The 17,885-nt window shown below is 40.6% G+C and overlaps 5 protein-coding genes and 1 pseudogene across 6 annotated transcripts in view; 2 read left to right on the forward strand and 4 right to left on the reverse strand.

Annotated features, from left to right (window-relative positions):
* The window catches only part of LOC126623516 (clathrin light chain 2-like), an 84,086-nt gene that overhangs the window by 37,382 nt on the left and 28,819 nt on the right, over positions 1-17,885 (forward strand). The gene's annotated exons all lie outside the window — the stretch shown is intronic.
* LOC126623439 (putative receptor-like protein kinase At3g47110) overlaps positions 1-17,885 on the reverse strand; it is a 62,138-nt gene that overhangs the window by 28,888 nt on the left and 15,365 nt on the right. The gene's annotated exons all lie outside the window — the stretch shown is intronic.
* LOC126623542 (clathrin light chain 2-like) overlaps positions 1-17,885 on the forward strand; it is a 30,997-nt gene that overhangs the window by 12,367 nt on the left and 745 nt on the right. The window contains exons 4-5 of the mRNA XM_050292455.1: positions 16,375-16,981; positions 17,728-17,777. The gene's annotated coding sequence lies outside the window, so the exon portion shown is untranslated. The remainder of the gene's footprint in view (positions 1-16,374; positions 16,982-17,727; positions 17,778-17,885) is intronic.
* On the reverse strand, positions 191-3,717 carry LOC126623453 (putative receptor-like protein kinase At3g47110). The gene is made up of 2 exons (XM_050292370.1): positions 985-3,717; positions 191-769 (listed from the first exon to the last, which is right to left on the reverse strand). Exons 1-2 carry the CDS (start codon positions 3,680-3,682, stop codon positions 354-356), a joined length of 3,114 nt encoding a protein of 1,037 aa, XP_050148327.1. The 5' UTR covers positions 3,683-3,717; the 3' UTR covers positions 191-353.
* LOC126623575 (putative receptor-like protein kinase At3g47110) overlaps positions 191-17,885 on the reverse strand; it is a 32,819-nt pseudogene continuing 15,124 nt past the window's right edge.
* Positions 4,473-10,841, reverse strand: LOC126623565 (uncharacterized). Its single transcript, XM_050292483.1, has 4 exons — positions 10,461-10,841; positions 10,197-10,265; positions 5,129-5,197; positions 4,473-4,987 (listed from the first exon to the last, which is right to left on the reverse strand). Exons 1-4 carry the CDS (start codon positions 10,471-10,473, stop codon positions 4,827-4,829), a joined length of 312 nt encoding a protein of 103 aa, XP_050148440.1. The 5' UTR covers positions 10,474-10,841; the 3' UTR covers positions 4,473-4,826.

A 17,885-nucleotide genomic window follows, 5' to 3' on the forward strand; every position in this document is an offset into this window, starting at 1 on the left:
ATGCCAGTGCCCACACGTTCAAGACTAAACTAGCCCTCTGAAATCGCTCCAATCTTCACTATAAAAAATTTCGAGAAACGACTTCGAAACCTAAGAAAACTTTAGGGCCTGTTTGCTGGAGGACTTCGAAAACTGATTGTTATTAGTTTTGCTGGAGGACTCAGTCATGGATGCAGGACTTAGATTATGGTAATGCAAATAAGAAAAATTACATATTTAATAAGAACATTTAAACATACATAAAAACAATTGCAAAAAGTTCACTTCACTCGTTCCACTCCTCATCGTCATCATTAAGAATATCACAATGAAACATACAAGCACTGTCATGGGATTCACTAATTTGGCCGTGATCACAGATGCTCTCTAGGCCTCCTTGTTCCAGTTAGCACATCCCTTGTTAGACACAACTCAGCGACAACATTGCTCATGTCCTTTCGATCTCTCGGCAATGCTGCAGAACAAGCAACTCCAATTCTTGCAATGGAAGTCAAGCACTCCACAACCCTTTGTCTTTGATCATTTGGGACTTGATTCCCCCTTTTACTTCTGGGATTAGTACTGCTGCTGCTTTCTTCTATTTGAACAAGTAGTGGATCACATATTTCTTCGACACGTTCTGGTAGAGCCATCGTAACAAAATTGTGCAAGTCCATACCATCTTTAAACATGTCATCTGTTGGCCTCTTGCTTGTTATCATCTCCAACAGCAGGATTCCGTAGCTATACAGGTCACCATATGTTGACACCTTGCTTCCCATTCCATACTCTAAGTTATATACACAAAAACACAGCTAGGTTCTTATGTGTGACTTCAAAAACTCATAAACAGAAACATCGTGCAAGCACAAACAATATATGTGTGTGTGTGTGTATTTATTTTCACAAAAACAGAGATATTTTTTTATGTATGACTTTAGAAATTAATGCTAAAAATAAAAGAAATCTCATTTGTGTGTGTATATATATGTCGCAAAAATTTACCTGGGGCAGTATAGCCTATGGAGCCTTTTATTGCATTGGAAGAGCTTTCGTGCACAGGAAATGAACAAGAAGCCTCTGGGAGGAACCTTGCCAAACCAAAATCACCAACACATGCAGTCATGTCACCATCCAAGAGAATGTTGCTTGGCTTTAAATCACAATGAACTATTGGCATGTGAGAGCGGTTGTGCAAATAATCCAGAGCACACGCTACGTCGATTGCAATGTTTACTCTCTGAATAAGAACCAGATTTTTCTGCGAATTGGTTGGATTGTCGCCCCGTTGAGCTGAATTATGCAGCCATTCTTCGAGACTTCCATTCACCATGAAGTCATAAACCAAAGCTTTGAAATCATTTCTTTGAAAATCGATGCTTGAACAAGCAGTTAGTAGCTTGACAAGATTTCGATGCCTAATTGTTCTCAGAGCTTCACATTCAGCAGTGAAACTTTTGGAAGCTCTTGCACTTTGAAGATTGAGTACTTTCACTGCAACAATTATTCCTTCATACTGATCGAGTATTCCCTTATATACGGACCCAAAACTACCAGCACCGATCAAATTGGTTGCAGAGAACCCATCAGTTGCTTTAAGGAGATCTCCGTAGGACAACTTCAAAAGTGAAACCCCCAATGAAGATCCTGATGTTGACTTCAGTGGTCTTGTTTTTCTTGATCGGTAAAGAATCACAAACAAAATTGCAAAACTCAATCCAACAACCCCACAAGCAGCTGAGATAATTATTTTCGGCCTAGAAGATAAGCCTTGCTTAGAATGCTTGGAGACGCATTTGGGCAATCTTAAAGAAGGTATACCTCCACAAATTCGTGAGTTTCCCGTGACAGAAAGTGCACTTGTATTCTCGAAAACTCCTTTCATTGGTAATGCACCTTCAAAATCATTAAACGAGAGGTTCAAATTCAGCAAGAAGCGGAAACGTGCCAAATAGCTGGGAATTATGCCAGACAAGTTGTTGCGAGAGAGGTCGAAATTCTCAATCCCTCTCAAAGAGCTCAAGGATTCAGGAATGGTCCCCTGCAATGAGTTTTCACTGAGATTTAGAGTTGTCAAACCTGTACAACTCCCTAAGCTTTGTGGAATCTCACCAGATAACCGATTGCAAGAAACATCCAAGAAATCTAGATGCATCATGTTGCTTACCTCCATTGGTATGGATCCAGTAAGCTTGTTGCTGGATAAATCCAAAATTTGTGACATGGATGATAAACCAATAACTTGTTTAGGAATTTGACCGCGAAGATTATTTTGGGAAAGAAGTAAAAGTAGCAGATTCCTGCATTCTCCGAGACTTTCCGGTATGTTGCCTTCTAACTTGTTTGACTTGAGAATCAACTTGGTCAATGAAGTTAGATTTCCAATAGAAGATGGGATGGTACCTGATAGTTTATTCTCCTTCAGATCCAGAGCGTCCAACCTTTTTAGTTTACCAATAGAACTTGGTATTGTGCCTATCAGTAGGTTTCCCTCAGAGGCTACTACCTCTAAGTTGATTAGATTTCCGATCCCAATGGGAATTCTTCCGCGTATCCGGTTACGACCAAATACCATTTGATTGAGCTCTGTTGAGAGATTGCTGATGGATTCAGGTAGCACTCCTCCAAAATTATTGTCATTAAAATCAAACTGTGTTAATTTGGTGCAATTAACTAGAGAAGAGATGAAATCCAAGTCACCTTCCTCATCATTTCCAAGATTGTTATTGGCAAGTGTTAACAAATACAAATTTGATAGGCGTGCTAGACTAGGCACTTTTCCAGTAAACTCATTGGATAAGATTGCAAAAAGTAAAAGGTTTGAGGCATTGGAGATTGAATTTGGTATTGGTCCACTAAATTGGTTGGACCAGAAATAAAATTCTTGGAGGTTTGGAAATATAGTGTGGCCCAACCCAGGAGGAAGAGTTCCATGCAGTTCGTTTAGATGCACAGAAATGACTGTAATTGATGAGAGGTTGTAAATCGGGGGAGGGATGGTACCATTTAAATAATTTTGACCCACTGAAAGAAATTTTAATCTTTTCAACTGGCCAAGGCTATTCGGAATACCTCCACGCAGATTATTTTCTGACACATCTAACACCTGGAGAGAAGAAAGATTTCCGAAAGAAGGTGGGATTTCCCCGCTTAAATTGTTGTATCTTAAAAAAAGTACCTGAAGCTTGGACAAGGAACCAATTTCAGTTGGAATTTTGCCCATAAGATGGTTTTCAGCTATCCGAAGTATTTGGAGGTTAGAGCAACGTGACATGTTGAATGGAATATCACCACTGAAGGAGTTGTTTTCAAGGCGTAGTTGTTGTAGACGGAACAAACGACCAATTTCTTGAGGGATGGTGTTGTTGAAGTTGTTGTTTTGGAGGTTTAAAGTTCTGAGAAAGCTCAAGTTTCCAATGTGGGGAGATAGCTGGCCGTTCAGCCGGCTTGATTGGAGGTCCAGCACGATGACTCTCTGGTGTCTGTGGCCACAAGCAATGCCTTGCCACTGACAAAAGTGAAGGGATTCATTCCAGGAGCTCAGAATGCCTAGTGGATCATTCATGATTTCAACTTTAAATGCAAGCAAGGACTTTCTATCCGTCTCATTCCCTCCTAGATGTAAGGAGGATGAAGTAACCATCAGAAGAAACAGTTGCATGAGAATTGGCCAGATACTAATAATAATACTCGAGAACCCCATATATGCACTCTGCGAAATAAAGCTCAAGTTGTGAACCAGAGAAGCTGAGTTTTTACAAGAAAAAACCTTGCAAAAATTCTTGAAAAAGAAGAAACTTTGCAAAAATTCTAGGCTTAGTTCAATGAACCTAACAAAGATACTTTGTGGAGGGAAACATTCTCCATTATTTAACACTGTTAGTGTTATCATTATGGCCGTGACCCTATGTGGGATTGACCAAGTGCAATGATCATCTTCAAGAAGTCAAGGACTCATATTTCTAAACTTACCATTATTCTAGGGATCTGGATTCTCTGCTGGTTTTTTCCCATACACTTCCATTCTACCTTTGTTTGTGTGATCACGGTTAAGCCATGTCAACATTTTATATTGATTTTTTTATAGCGATAATAAGATAAAAAGACGTAGCTTAATCGTGACCACACAAACAAGATGAAAATGGAAGTATATGATAAAAAAGGAGCAGAGAATCCGGGTCGTTATTCTAGATTGAAGGTCACGGCTCCCAATCCATAATGATTTCTCTTAGGGAAATGTGAGTCTCCCCCCACGTATGAGTCTTTTCTGAAACATTCCAATGCTGCATATGGGTTCCGCCACTAACACAATAAAAAATTTAAAAAAAAATCACAATTAAACTTGATATTTTTTTCTTTTTCTCTCCGTCTTCTCTCTGCCTGATGAAAACCAGAAGCAATGCTTCCCAAATTCCAGTTGTTTCACTCCTCTCTGAAATTGATAACCATGGCAGCCAAGTTGTAACAAATCCATGAAAAAACTCTCTAAACCCCAAAAGTGAACTGTGTAATCGGATACGTTTCTCTCTATCCAAAATTTTAGTTATTTAATGGGCTTCTATATCTACTTTATCAACTTCTGCTGGCATGAGATGATGAGACGTTGTTGGTGTGGAATTAAAGAAGCAAACCCATTTAGCACTGACTGAGTTCCTTCCTTTTAGATTTTTTTTATGTCAATAAATTTATTATCGTAACTTTTAATTTCTAAATCTTCTGCACTATTTTAGCCATGACCCAAGTTCATATAGATAGCAGAAATGGCTTTTTTTGCAGACTTCTGGGTTCATCAGTTTGGGAAGGATGTGAAGAGAGTTAAAATAGTTGGGTTAACTTTTTTTATTATGTTAGTGGCGGGACCCATATATAATTTTGATTTTTTTAAGGAAGGTGCATAAGTGGGCGGCGGGTTCTGACACGCCCCGATCTCGATATCCTCGGGATATCAGGATGGTCACGTGCTGGCCGACACCCGAGGGTGACGAAAGCCATTTATTGAGTGCAATTGCTGAAAATAAAGGATAGATAAAACTTATAAATGTAAAAGAATAAGGAATATGCATTTAAGGAACGTGTTCAGAGCATACAACTAACTAGAACACTAAAAGAATGATATAAAATGGAATGAATAAAAGAATGAGTCACACACCAAGAGGACTCGAAAATGCCGATGCGGAAGTGCCTTGATTGTCGGGATTGTACGCCTCAATCCTAAATCCTGAAGGGGGCGCAAAACAAACATGAGTGGACCAAGTTGATATATATATAATAAAACAGTTATCAATATACTAACCCCCAGGTTTATGAAAACAAATATATAATGATGAACATAGGTTTTCCGAAACCTAGCATGATGTGCAGTATCTCAAATCATAACTCATATATAATAATCACTAGTGAATTGTCCGATAACCTGCAGGCCCCATGCCGGCTCCCCGTCTCTGAGCAGACAGTCAGAGGAAAATACACTTCAGGCCCCATGCCGGCTCCCCGTCCCTGTGCTAAATAGCCAGAGGAAACACACTCCAGGCCCTATGCCAACACCAAACCGTCGCCCGGGACGGACCGGAATCTATCCCTACGTCCCGTAGCGGAAAGGACCACTAGGTAAGTACAAAACCATTGAACATACATATATTGAAAAACAACTTCATAGTATAAAGTCATCCATCATCTATACTATAAAGAGGTGTTCGAAACATGTTCTAAATATCATATCGTCATCCATCAGATATTCTATAAGAACACGGGTTATAGGAAAAATAGTAATAATTCAAGGTAGTCTCAGTAAGCATGTTATCTCAAAACGTTTCATAAAACGTAATCATTAAATCATGCATTTCATGTATGCATTTCTACTATTAAAACATGCTTTTGAAGGGGTCCACTCACAGTACTTAGCCGCCGAAGAGCCACGCAACTAACGTCACCAATATTGCCCCTAAGCACATAAAGGGTCCAATTAATAAAACTATATAATAGCAATTGAATTTGGGAAAACAGATGTTGGAAATGGATTCAGAACGTCGAATTACCCTAAGAAGGGTCCCGGACGAAAACCCGAAAAGTCAACTCTAAAGTCAATGTTGACCGGAGGTCAACGGTCAAATTAGGTCTAACGGGTTTTAGGCTTGAAATCCAGATTAGGGTTTAGGTTAAATAGGATTAGGATTTATTGGGTTTTGATTTTAGGGTTCTAAGGTTAAAAGGGTTTAGGGTGAAAATGGATTGTTTGGATTTCTAAGGTTTTGGGTTAAAATGGTTTAGGGTTAGGAAAGGGGTTTGGGTTTAAGCCCAAACACATACATATACTATAAACATACACACACACACACTACACAAGGCCCTAAGGCCTCCTAACAGAAATCAGGGTTTTAAGCCCTTGGTTGAAAACCGGCCCAAGGCCAACCAAAACTAGGGCCCGAGCCCTTTGGGTTTTAAAAACATATAACTAAAAATAAAAACTGAATGGGTTAGGGTACTGGGCTAAGGCAACACGGGCCTAAGGCCCGAGGGAGAGGGAAAGGCCGGATGGCCTGGGTTTGTCGAAGGAGAAGGCCGGAATTTCGGCCGGAAAATCACCCAACTTTAAATGGCCATAACTTTGTCAATACTCAACGAAATCAAGCAAGAAAAAAAATGAAAGTTGTAGCCCTTGAAGAGACGAAGAGAATGGTACCTCACACGACGTCTAACTCGCCGTGGTTTGGCCGGAAAATGCCTCGAAAGCCGTCGGACTCGCCGGAAACTGGGTAAGATTCAAATGAGTATAACTTCTTCAATACTCAACGAAATTAAGTGAAACAAAAAGGAAAGTTGTAGTACTCGACGAGACGAAGAGATTGATACCTTACACGCCGGCCAACTCGCTGTGGTTTGGCCGAAATGGCCTCGAAAGGGGCGGTGCTCGCCGGAGCTTACTCCGTGTCGTCGAACTCGCAGGGCAGGGTCCGGGGTTCGTTGCGAGCCTCTCTTCGATGGTGACTCGGTCCTAGTGAGTCCAGGGGAAGAGAGAGATGCGAGAGGTTGAGGGAGAGAGAGACGGGAGAGCTGAGAAGGAGAGAGCTAAGGGAGAGTTACGGGGGAGAGAGACGAAGAAGAAGGAAGAGAGATATCAGAAAACATAAAAAAAATAAACAAGGTGGGCTCCACGGGCTCACCAATTAAGGCTTTAAAACAATTTTAAAATATAAAAGAGGGTTGGGGTGTTTTAATCTACCACCCTTATAAAAAAATTTCGTCCTCGAAATTTAAAACAACATACTACACCGAAAATACTTGAAAATAGGAAGAAGAATAATATATATATATGTAACGAAGAGATCAGGTAAGAGCGGTTTCACAAAAGGGAAAATGCCACGCCGTCGCGATCGGCTGCAATGATTCCATCTTTCGTGCCTCCAGGCTCAAACTTTTTTTTTTTTTTTTTTTTCATCAGTGTAAAAATAGAACACATACTTTAATAAAATATAAAGTTGAAAACACAAAATAGCTTAAGGCCAGATAACGTCAAAATAGATATGTACTAACATATAGTTCAAAAACTCGAATCAACTTAAAAATGAAAACAGAAATACTTTTCCAAAAACATTTGTAACGTCAAAACAATTAACTAGAGTAAATGAAGTTAAAATACTTATACTGAAAACCAAAACTGAAAAATGAGAGTGGGTCTCGCCCAAGAATTCGAAATGTCATATATTCCGAGAATAGATGTGCCTTTAGGTCGAGTCCCAAGAAATACAAATTCTGAATCTGCATCAGCTGCTGTAGACGAATCTTCTTACCCACTTGCTTAACGAACCCACCAAATAAGCTATCGATATCACAGTCTGCAACCCGCAATATCGACCTCACATTTGTTGTCTCGATAGGCAAGTAGTAATTTCTCAAATGGTGTACAATTTCACATATCGTAGGATCGATCCTCCAAATACAAGTTCGCAAGACTTTTCAGTCAACCAGTGTTTTCCATGAAAAACTATCGTACCAGGTCGTAAAAAGTACCATACACCAAACCGAACAAAACAGAAACTGTCGTCGTAAAACTCTATCCAGCACCAAGCATCATATCCTTCTCAGTTCTTCTAAATGTGACCAACTACTTCAGAATTTCACCAGTAAAGAACCCATTTGAAAATTGTACCTTGGGATTCAAGAGAAGTGGCTACCATGTTAGTAGTAGACCCAAAAGCTCAAATCAAGCAAGCAGAAAACGAGAAGTCATCTTCCTCAACACGCAGTATCTCTTACGAACTGTTGTAGTGCTCAATCCACCTCTCCATTTTTGCTTAGTTGCAGATTTCAAGTCAAACAAGATCAAAGTTGGTGGAAAGAAGAACGACTCACAAATGGTCATCCTAACAACCAAAGACAACACGCACATTTCGAGAGAAGTGTAAAGATTATCCAATTCTCGCTTCGACCGTCCTGTAGTGCCATATCAGAATGCACCAAACAGATCTGCTAGAAATGTTTTAACAACCACGTACTCACAATAATAAGGTTCAAAAATGAAGCAGTGGAAATGTGCGTTGAGGCGAACACATATAGTTGGAAAATAATCGATGTGATGCCTATGAATTCTAGTAAGATGGTGATACAATATGCTGACCTTCTGCACCAAAATCTTCACCAGTCTCTTACCAAAATACAGCTTAAACCTCATACCCACATGGAATTTTTTATGGTAAGTCTGGTAAGCTTGTGAAAAGATTATGCTCCCAACATTCATGTCCGAATCAACACGAACTGGGTGCCCACTTTCACCAAAACGATCGATTGTGAATTTCTCACTGGTTAGGCGAGAAACCATGTCGAGAAGGCTAAAAGAATACTCAAGAATTTGAGGATCAAAACAAGTCCATAAAAAGATAGATTACAAGAAATCAGGATTTGAACCAGAAACCACGCCAAGAACAAGCTCATATTGTTCCGGCATGATTCAATTTTACATTGAGAACCAACAAGCGAAGGAAGATAAAGATGCAGAAATAGAGTCATTGTTTCTGATTATTTTACAAATCATCACAGTATGGTCAACTGGTTCTTAGCCAAAAGGAAATAGGGCTAAGCTCAAGGATAGTTAAGAACTGATAATAAGATTTGACGAGGTCAAAAACATTACGAGATTCACAATACTTTGTGAGAGTTGTTTCAAAGTTCAGAAATTAAACATAGAACCTCTGAATCAGCAGAATGACGAAGAAGAAAGATACAAAGCAACCTGCGTATGCATGCAGTGACACGATTGGCTACCTTAAAGTGATGCTCTTAAGCAAACCAAAGCTCAATGAGTCCAGAGAAGTTTAGAGTAAAGTTCGATCTTCGTACAATGATAAACATGGTAGAGTCTCAAGCCATTACAATGAAAATTACAAGACTGAACATTTAGGCTGCAAACAATAGACTAAGTTCACCTTCGCCAAAAAGTACGTGGACGAGGAACTAGGGTTTGCCACCAGGTACCCAACCCAGGTGAAATTCAAGGAATCTGTTTATCCAAACAAAACTGGATATTCATCATCCAAATCCAACTACAACAACAACAAGAATTGCAATGAAAATTGATGAGAATAACGTCTGCTACTGAGGAGTTTCTCAAGATTTCAATGTAGAGCCGACTCCGCCCGCAATTCCTAGGGAACGCATGTTGCAGAGTGGCATCGCCATTTCAAATCTACAGCTGGTCTTAACCAGAATTCCTCAAATTGAGATTTCTAAAACACGTCGCTGAGTATCGATCCGATGCTGAAAGTCGTCCAACGATTCAAACACGTCACCAATGAGGCACAATCCCGACACGAATTCTTGAATTTCAACAAGAAGGTGACAATTCAATCAGAGAGAGATTCACACAACTGCACCGACTGGCACAAAATCCGGAAGTCGTGACATCCAAATGATGTCAAAACCAGCACTTTAAGAGAATAGAAAAGAACCCTAGATATGCTCTGAACAAACCACGCTCTGATACCAATCTGACACGTCCCGATCCCGATATCCTCGGGATATCAGGATGGTCATGTGTTGGCCGACACCCGAGGGTGACGAAAGCCATTTATTGAGTGCAATTGCTGAAAATAAAGGATAGATAAAACTTATAAATGTAAAAGAATAAGGAATATGCATTTAAGGAACGTGTTCAGAGCATACAACTAACTAGAACACTAAAAGAATGATATAAAATGGAATGAATAAAAGAATGAGTCACACACCAAGAGGACTCGAAAATGCCGATGCGGAAGTGCCTTGATTGTCGGGATTGTACGCCTCGATCCTAAATCCTGAAGGGGGCGCAAAACAAACATGAGTGGACCAAGTTGATATATATATAATAAAACAGTTATCAATATACTAACCCCCAGGTTTATGAAAACAAATATATAATGATGAACATAGGTTTTCCGAAACCTAGCATGATGTGCAGTATCTCAAATCATAACTCATATATAATAATCACTAGTGAATTGTCCGATAACCTGCAGGCCCCATGCCGGCTCCCCGTCTCTGAGCAGACAGTCAGAGGAAAATACACTTCAGGCCCCATGCCGGCTCCCCGTCCCTGTGCTAAATAGCCAGAGGAAACACACTCCAGGCCCTATGCCAACACCAAACCGTCGCCCGGGACGGACCGGAATCTATCCCTACGTCCCGTAGCGGAAAGGACCACTAGGTAAGTACAAAACCATTGAACATACATATATTGAAAAACAACTTCATAGTATAAAGTCATCCATCATCTATACTATAAAGAGGTGTTCGAAACATGTTCTAAATATCATATCGTCATCCATCAGATATTCTATAAGAACACGGGTTATAGGAAAAATAGTAATAATTCAAGGTAGTCTCAGTAAACATGTTATCTCAAAACGTTTCATAAAACGTAATCATTAAATCATGCATTTCATGTATGCATTTCTACTATTAAAACATGCTTTTGAAGGGGTCCACTCACAGTACTTAGCCGCCGAAGAGCCACGCAACTAACGTCACCAATATTGCCCCTAAGCACATAAAGGGTCCAATTAATAAAACTATATAATAGCAATTGAATTTGGGAAAACAGATGTTGGAAACGGATTCAGAACGTCGAATTACCCTAAGAAGGGTCCCGGACGAAAAACCGAAAAGTCAACTCTAAAGTCAATGTTGACCGGAGGTCAACGGTCAAATTAGGTCTAACGGGTTTTAGGCTTGAAATCCGGATTAGGGTTTAGGTTAAATAGGATTATGATTTATTGGGTTTTGATTTTAGGGTTCTAAGGTTAAAAGGGTTTATGGTGAAAATGGTTTGGATTTCTAAGGTTTTGGGTTAAAATGGTTTAGGGTTAGGAAAGGGGTTTGGGTTTAAGCCCAAACACATACATATACTATAAACATACACACACACACACTACACAAGGCCCTAAGGCCTCCTAACAGAAATCAGGGCTTTAAGCCCTTGGTTGAAAACCGGCCCAAGGCCAACCAAAACTAGGGCCCGAGCCCTTTGGGTTTTAAAAACATATAACTAAAAATAAAAACTGAATGGGTTAGGGTACTGGGCTAAGGCAACACGGGCCTAAGGCCCGAGGGAGAGGGAAAGGCCGGATGGCCTGGGTTTGTCGAAGGAGAAGGCCGGAATTTCGGCCGGAAAATCACCCAACTTTAAATGACCATAACTTTGTCAATACTCAACGAAATCAAGCAAGACAAAAATGAAAGTTGTAGCCCTTGAAGAGACTAAGAGAATGGTACCTCACACGACGTCTAACTCGCCGTGGTTTGGCCGGAAAATGCCTCGAAAGCCGTCGGACTCGCCGGAAACTGGGTAAGATTCAAATGAGTATAACTTCTTCAATACTCAACGCAATTAAGTGAAACAAAAAGGAAAGTTGTAGTACTCGACGAGACGAAGAGATTGATACCTTACACGCCGGCCAACTCGCTATGGTTTGGCCGGAAATGGCCTCGAAAGGGGCGGTGCTCGCCGGAGCTTACTCCGTGCCGTCGAACTCGCAGGGCAGGGTCCGGGGTTCGTTGCGAGCCTCTCTTCGATGGTGACTCGGTCCTAGTGAGTCCAGGGGAAGAGAGAGATGCGAGAGGTTGAGGGAGAGAGAGACGGGAGAGCTGAGAAGGAGAGAGCTAAGGGAGAGTTACGGGGGAGAGAGACGAAGAAGAAGGAAGAGAGAGATCAGAAAACATAAAAAAATAAACAAGGTGGGCCCCACGGGCTCACCAATTAAGGTTTTAAAACAATTTTAAAATATAAAAGAGGGTTGGGGTGTTTCAGGTTCCATACATGATTTTCGTACTGTCTTCTTCGATCTTTTCTTTGAAGATTCGTTGACAAGTCTTTGAATGTTGCTCTTACATTTTTAAATGCAATGGCATAATTTTGTAACAGCACGTACCCCGGTTGATAACGAAGGATGTTGCCTTCATCTATGATTTGTATATCTTTGTCTGATTGTATCTGAAGTAAGCATCCATAAAGCTCAGCATTTCGTGAACTGCTGTTGGGTCCACTAGCAAATTGATCTGTGGCAGTGGGTATGGATCATTCAGATAAGCCCTTGTTAGGTATGTGAAGTCCATGCTCACTCTCCACTTGCCATTTTCTACACTTTTTTTTTTTTTTTCAATTACACTCTCATTTGAAAGCGAAACTTTAGCACGCTTGTCGTAGTGCGGCAGCTCTAATGGAGTGTGATGTGTACGTACAAGGGGGATATTTTTGTGAGTGCACTTTCCTACTAATGCCCATATAATAATTCCATTATCCCGACCAAAATTGAAAAATGTTGTTCTTTTTTATCTTTCTTTCTAGAATGATCGTGTTCAGTCTCTTCATGCAACTAAAATAAGGATTCTTCTTTTTTATAGTTTTCACTAGAAATATTGCCCGCGCATTGCTGCGGATTAGAAATCGCATGAAAAAAAATATGTTTTAGAAGGATAAAAGATTGTTACAGATGATTAATATTATTTACACTGAAATGTTTTAACTTTTTGAAAGAAGTTTTATGTGAAAAGTATAAATTGGGTGAATCTTGGAGCTCTTTGAACCACATTCTGAGCTTAATTGGTACAATTGAAATTGAAGAGTTTAATTAAACTTCATGAGCCTAATTGGAAGTTTGCCACCCAGAGCGTTACCAGGTAATCCAAGTTGTTGGAGGTTAGAGCAACGTGATATGTTGAATGCAATATGACCATTAAGGAGTTGTTTTCAAGGCATAGTTGTTGCAGCCGGAACAAACGACCAATTTCTGGAGGGATGGTGTGGTTGAATTTATTTTTTTCAAGGTTTAATGTCTTGAGAAAGCTCAAGTTTCCAATGTGGGGAGATAGTTGACCTACTAGCCGGCTTGATCGGAAGTCCAACACCGTGACTCTCTGGTGTCTGCGGTCGCAAGAAATGCCAGGCCATTTACAGAAGTGGAGTGATTCATTCCAGGAGGCGAGGATGGCCATGCTATCAATCACAATTTCAGCTTTAAAGGCAAGCAAGGACAGCCTATCCTCTACATCTCCTCCTAGAGTTAAGGAGGATGAAGGGCATGACAATTGACCAAACGCTAGTAACAATAGCAAGGACACCCTATCCTCTTCCATCATAATTTCTTGCACTATTTGTTTTGGGGTTCTTTTTTTTTGAATGAGAGATGTCATTGATAAAACAATAAAACAAAAGCAATGATTACAAAAGAAAAGGAACTCCAAGGAAACTTGAGGATCCTAGCAGCAAGTAAAGACCGACCTAAAGGTGGATATAGAAGACCAAGAGCGCGGCTTGAGTCACCACCCAAGGGTCAGGAAAGATAATGTTAGTGGGGGCAGGGTAGGCCATCAATGGACAAGATATAGACCAGAACGGATGGGGGTTTGGTAACCTAGACTTCCGGACACATCTCTCTATTACATTACGAGGCAACCCAATCAGCCGTATAATTCGCTTGGCGAGGAACCCAACACCACTTAGATTTGTTTTGGGGTTCTAATCGAAGTGAAACATGACTGAATTATTAGCAGTGGATGAAATTCTTGTGTGTAATGAGATATAGCTCACATTAGTGTTTTTATTATTATATTTTAATGGCTGTGTAACGCATGTTAGTATATCTCTCGTCACGTGATGAGAAAGACGTAATAGTAGGAATAACTTCACTTCACAAAAATGAACACTCAAATATTTATCTGATTCTCAAAATTCATTAGCTTAATTGTCTTCCGCTTATAATTAACATCTTACATTTTCTTAACAGCTGCTAATTCATAAGTAAACTATCATTTAGCTTCTGATTTTCGGTCTCTCTCGACGGATTTCTACACTAATCAACGCATTTTGTATATGATGCAGCTCCCCGGTGACATCCTGCATTTTCATTCTACGTTTTTGGTGATTCTTCCGAGCACGCGAGTCCAATTTCGAGGACTGGAAGTATGCACTTCCTCACAAATGGATTCATTTCACTTATGTTAACGTAGTTTTTGTTTTCTTCTCCCGACTCAGTTTCGCCATTGATGTAGTTTGCTTCCTTTCCTTTTGCTGCAGGCGCTTTCTCTTCAATAGCGGCAAGGAGAGCAGGATCCACGATCTGCATTGTTCTTTCAGGTATTGCCATCTTAACAAAGTTATGGAGATTGAAACCGTCTTTGAACATTTCTTCAGTCGGTCTTCTTCCAGTGAACATTTCTAACACTAGGATCCCATAACTGTATATGTCCCCTTGTCTTGATGGTTCGCCACCAATTTCGTACCCTGTAACTCATGAAACAATCAAGTTTATAAGTTCTGTGTGGACTAGATACAAATTTGGAGCATTACGTCTATAATATGAAAACTTTTACTAGGTGTAAATGAAGGGTCACTCCGATAGCCATTTCATTTTCAGGTTTTAGTTTTCTTTTACCGGTTTTTCTACCGCTTCAGTAAATAGTCCAACTAGGTAGAAATTTCAGAAGTTGTGAAGTTTTAGAAGAGTTTACCTGGAGTAGCATAGCCAATGGTTCCCATTATTCCAACTGTGCTACTTTGATTTAGAGAGGAGTCCACGGTGGCTGAAATGAGTCTTGCCAACCCAAAATCACCTACACGAGCAATCATGTCATCGTCCAGAAGAATGTTGCTTGGCTTCAAGTCACAGTGAATGACTGGTTGTTCACAATGGTCATGGAGATAGTACAATGCAGAAGCCACATCAACTCAATTTTCAGTCTTTGGTGAAGGCTATAACTCCTTGATTGGTTTTCTCTGTGCAGCCACTGCTCTAAACTTCCGTTTGACATGTATTCGAAAACCAGTGCTTTGAATTCGTTGCCATTGTAATCCATGCTGGAGCAACATGTTAAGATCTTAACGAGATTCCTGTGCCGGATATTTCTTAGTGCATTGCATTCCACCATGAAACTCTTGGAAGCTCCTTTTTGTTGAAGGTTGAGGACCTTTATAGCAACTACATTTTCTTCATTTTCAAAAATCCCTTTATATACAGAGCCAAAACTTCCTGATCCAATTAAAGCGTTTGGAATGAATCCGCTGGTAGCACGATGAAGTGTTTCATATGAAACCTTTGAAAGGAAGTTGATTGATGAGACTGCAGATGGTGGTTTCTTTTCCTGTTTTCTCCTCCAGTGAAGTGCAAGCAAGAACGAAAGCAGGATGAGACATCCCACCACTAAAGCAATTATAAGTTTTTGTTTGCGACCGAGGAACTTTCTAGGTTCTGATCCTTTGATGGGACATGCTGGTAGCTGAAATTCCGAGACACCACCACAAAGCTTTGCATTTCCAACCAATAATGTTATGCTTGTGTTTTGAAAGGCGCCTTCTTTTGGTACCTCACCCTCCAGATCATTGGAAGACAGGTTCATGTACAGCGGAATCTGTCCTGATAAGTTGTTTAGCAAAAGATCTAATCGCTGAAGACCACTCAAAGAAGCCAAAGAAGAAGGTATGATTCCTTGAAAGAGATTTCCTTGCAGGTAAAGAAACTCAAGGCTCAGACAGTCTCCAATACTTTATGGAATTTCTCCAGTAAGGTTGTTTCCAGAGATGTCGAGCGCATTGACATTCTTTAGCTTACTCACCCTCACAGGCAGACTCCCAGTCAGTGAATTATGTGATAAATTGAGCGGGACAGATAAGGAGGAAAGACCAATAACATGTGGTGGTATATCTCCCCTGAGGCTATTGTCTGAGATGTCCATATATTTCAAATTTTTGCAGTTTCCGATGCTCGGGGGAATGCTTCCTTCTAATTTATGTTCTGATAAGTAGAATTGAAACATTTGAGTGAGGTTTCCTATGGAAGAAGGGATCTACCCTGATAATCTGTTTCCATCTAAAGACAGTATTTGCAGCTGTTGGAACTTCCCGAAAAAAGTGGGAATGATGCCGGTGAACAGGTTAGCCTGCATGCCTAAGACAATTGAATTGTTGAGGTTTTCTAATGCTGCAGGAATATTTCCAGATATTTGATTGACTCCGAGTGAAACACCCCAACCCTCTTTTATATTTTAAAATTGTTTTAAAACCTTAATTGGTGAGCCCGTGGGGCCCACCTTGTTTATTTTTTTTATGTTTTCTGATCTCTCTCTTCTTCCTCTTCGTTTCTCCCTCCCGTAGCTCTCTCCTTCTCAGCTCTCCCGTCTCTCTCTCCCTCAACCTTTCGCATCTCTCTCTTCCCCTGGACTCACTAGGACCGAGTCACCATCGAAGAGAGGCTCGCAACGAACCCCGGACCCTGCCCTGCGAGTTCGACGGCACGGAGTAAGCTCCGGCGAGCACCGCCCCTTTCGAGGCCATTTCCGGCCAAACCACAGCGAGTTGGCCAACGTGTAAGGTATCAATCTCTTCGTCTCGTCGAGTACTACAACTTTCCTTTTTGTTTCACTTAATTTCGTTGAGTATTGAAGAAGTTATACTCATTTGAATCTTACCCAGTTTCCGGCGAGTCCGACGGCTTTCGAGGCATTTTCCGGCCAAACCACGGCGCGTTAGACGTCGTGTGAGGTACCATTCTCTTCGTCTATTCAAGGGCTACAACTTTCATTTTTGTATTGCTTGATTTCGTTGAGTATTGACAAAGTTATGGCCATTTAAAGTTGGGTGGTTTTCCGGCCGAAATTCCGGCCTTCTCCTTCGACAAACCCAGGCCATCAGGCCTTTCCCTCTCCCTCGGGCCTTAGGCCCGTGTTGCCTTAGCCCAGTACCCTAACCCATTCAGTTTTTATTTTTAGTTATATGTTTTTAAAACCCAAAGGGCTCGGGCCCTAGTTTTGGTTGGCCTTGGGCCGGTTTTCAACCAAGGGCTTAAAGCCCTGATTTCTGTTAGGAGGCCTTAGGGCCTTGTGTAGTGTGTGTGTGTGTGTGTGTGTGTGTTTATAGTATATGTATGTGTTTGGGCTTAAACCCAAACCCCTTTCCTAACCCTAAACCATTTTAACCCAAAACCTTAGAAATCCAAACCACCCATTTTCACCCTAAACCCTTTTAACCTTAGAACCCTAAAATCCAAAACCCAATAAATCCTAATCCTAATTAACCTAAACCCTAATCCGGATTTCAAGCCTAAAACCCGTTAGACCTAATTTGACCGTTGACCTCCGGTCAACATTGACTTTAGAGTTGACTTTTCGGGTTTTCGTCCGGGACCCTTCTTAGGGTAATTCGACGTTCTGAATCCGTTTCCAACGTCCATTTTCCCAAATCCAATTGCTATTATATAGTTTTATTAATTGGACCCTTTATGTGCTTAGGGGCAATATTGGTGACGTTAGTTTGCGTGGCTCTTCGGCGGCTAAGTACTGTGAGTGGACCCCTTCAAAAGCATATTTTAATAGTAGAAATGCATACATGAAATGCATGATTTAATGATTACGTTTTATGAAACGTTTTGAGATAACATGCTTACTGA

This window comes from Malus sylvestris, chromosome 1 (genome assembly GCF_916048215.2).
Source record: "Malus sylvestris chromosome 1, drMalSylv7.2, whole genome shotgun sequence".
NCBI classification, from domain to species: Eukaryota; Viridiplantae; Streptophyta; class Magnoliopsida; order Rosales; family Rosaceae; genus Malus; species Malus sylvestris.

Coding starts and splice junctions, on each gene's coding strand:
- LOC126623453 (XM_050292370.1), bottom strand. CDS start 3,682: ATGGGGTTCTCGAGTATTATTATTAGTATCTGGCCAATTCTCATGCAA. Junction 770..984: donor CATAGGCTATACTGCCCCAG/GTAAATTTTTGC, acceptor TATATAACTTAG/AGTATGGAATGGGAAGCAAG.
- LOC126623565 (XM_050292483.1), bottom strand. Junction 5,198..10,196: donor GGCATTTTCGAGTCCTCTTG/GTGTGTGACTCA, acceptor CGCCCCCTTCAG/GATTTAGGATTGAGGCGTAC. Junction 4,988..5,128: donor GGCATTTTCGAGTCCTCTTG/GTGTGTGACTCA, acceptor CTTTATTTTCAG/CAATTGCACTCAATAAATGG.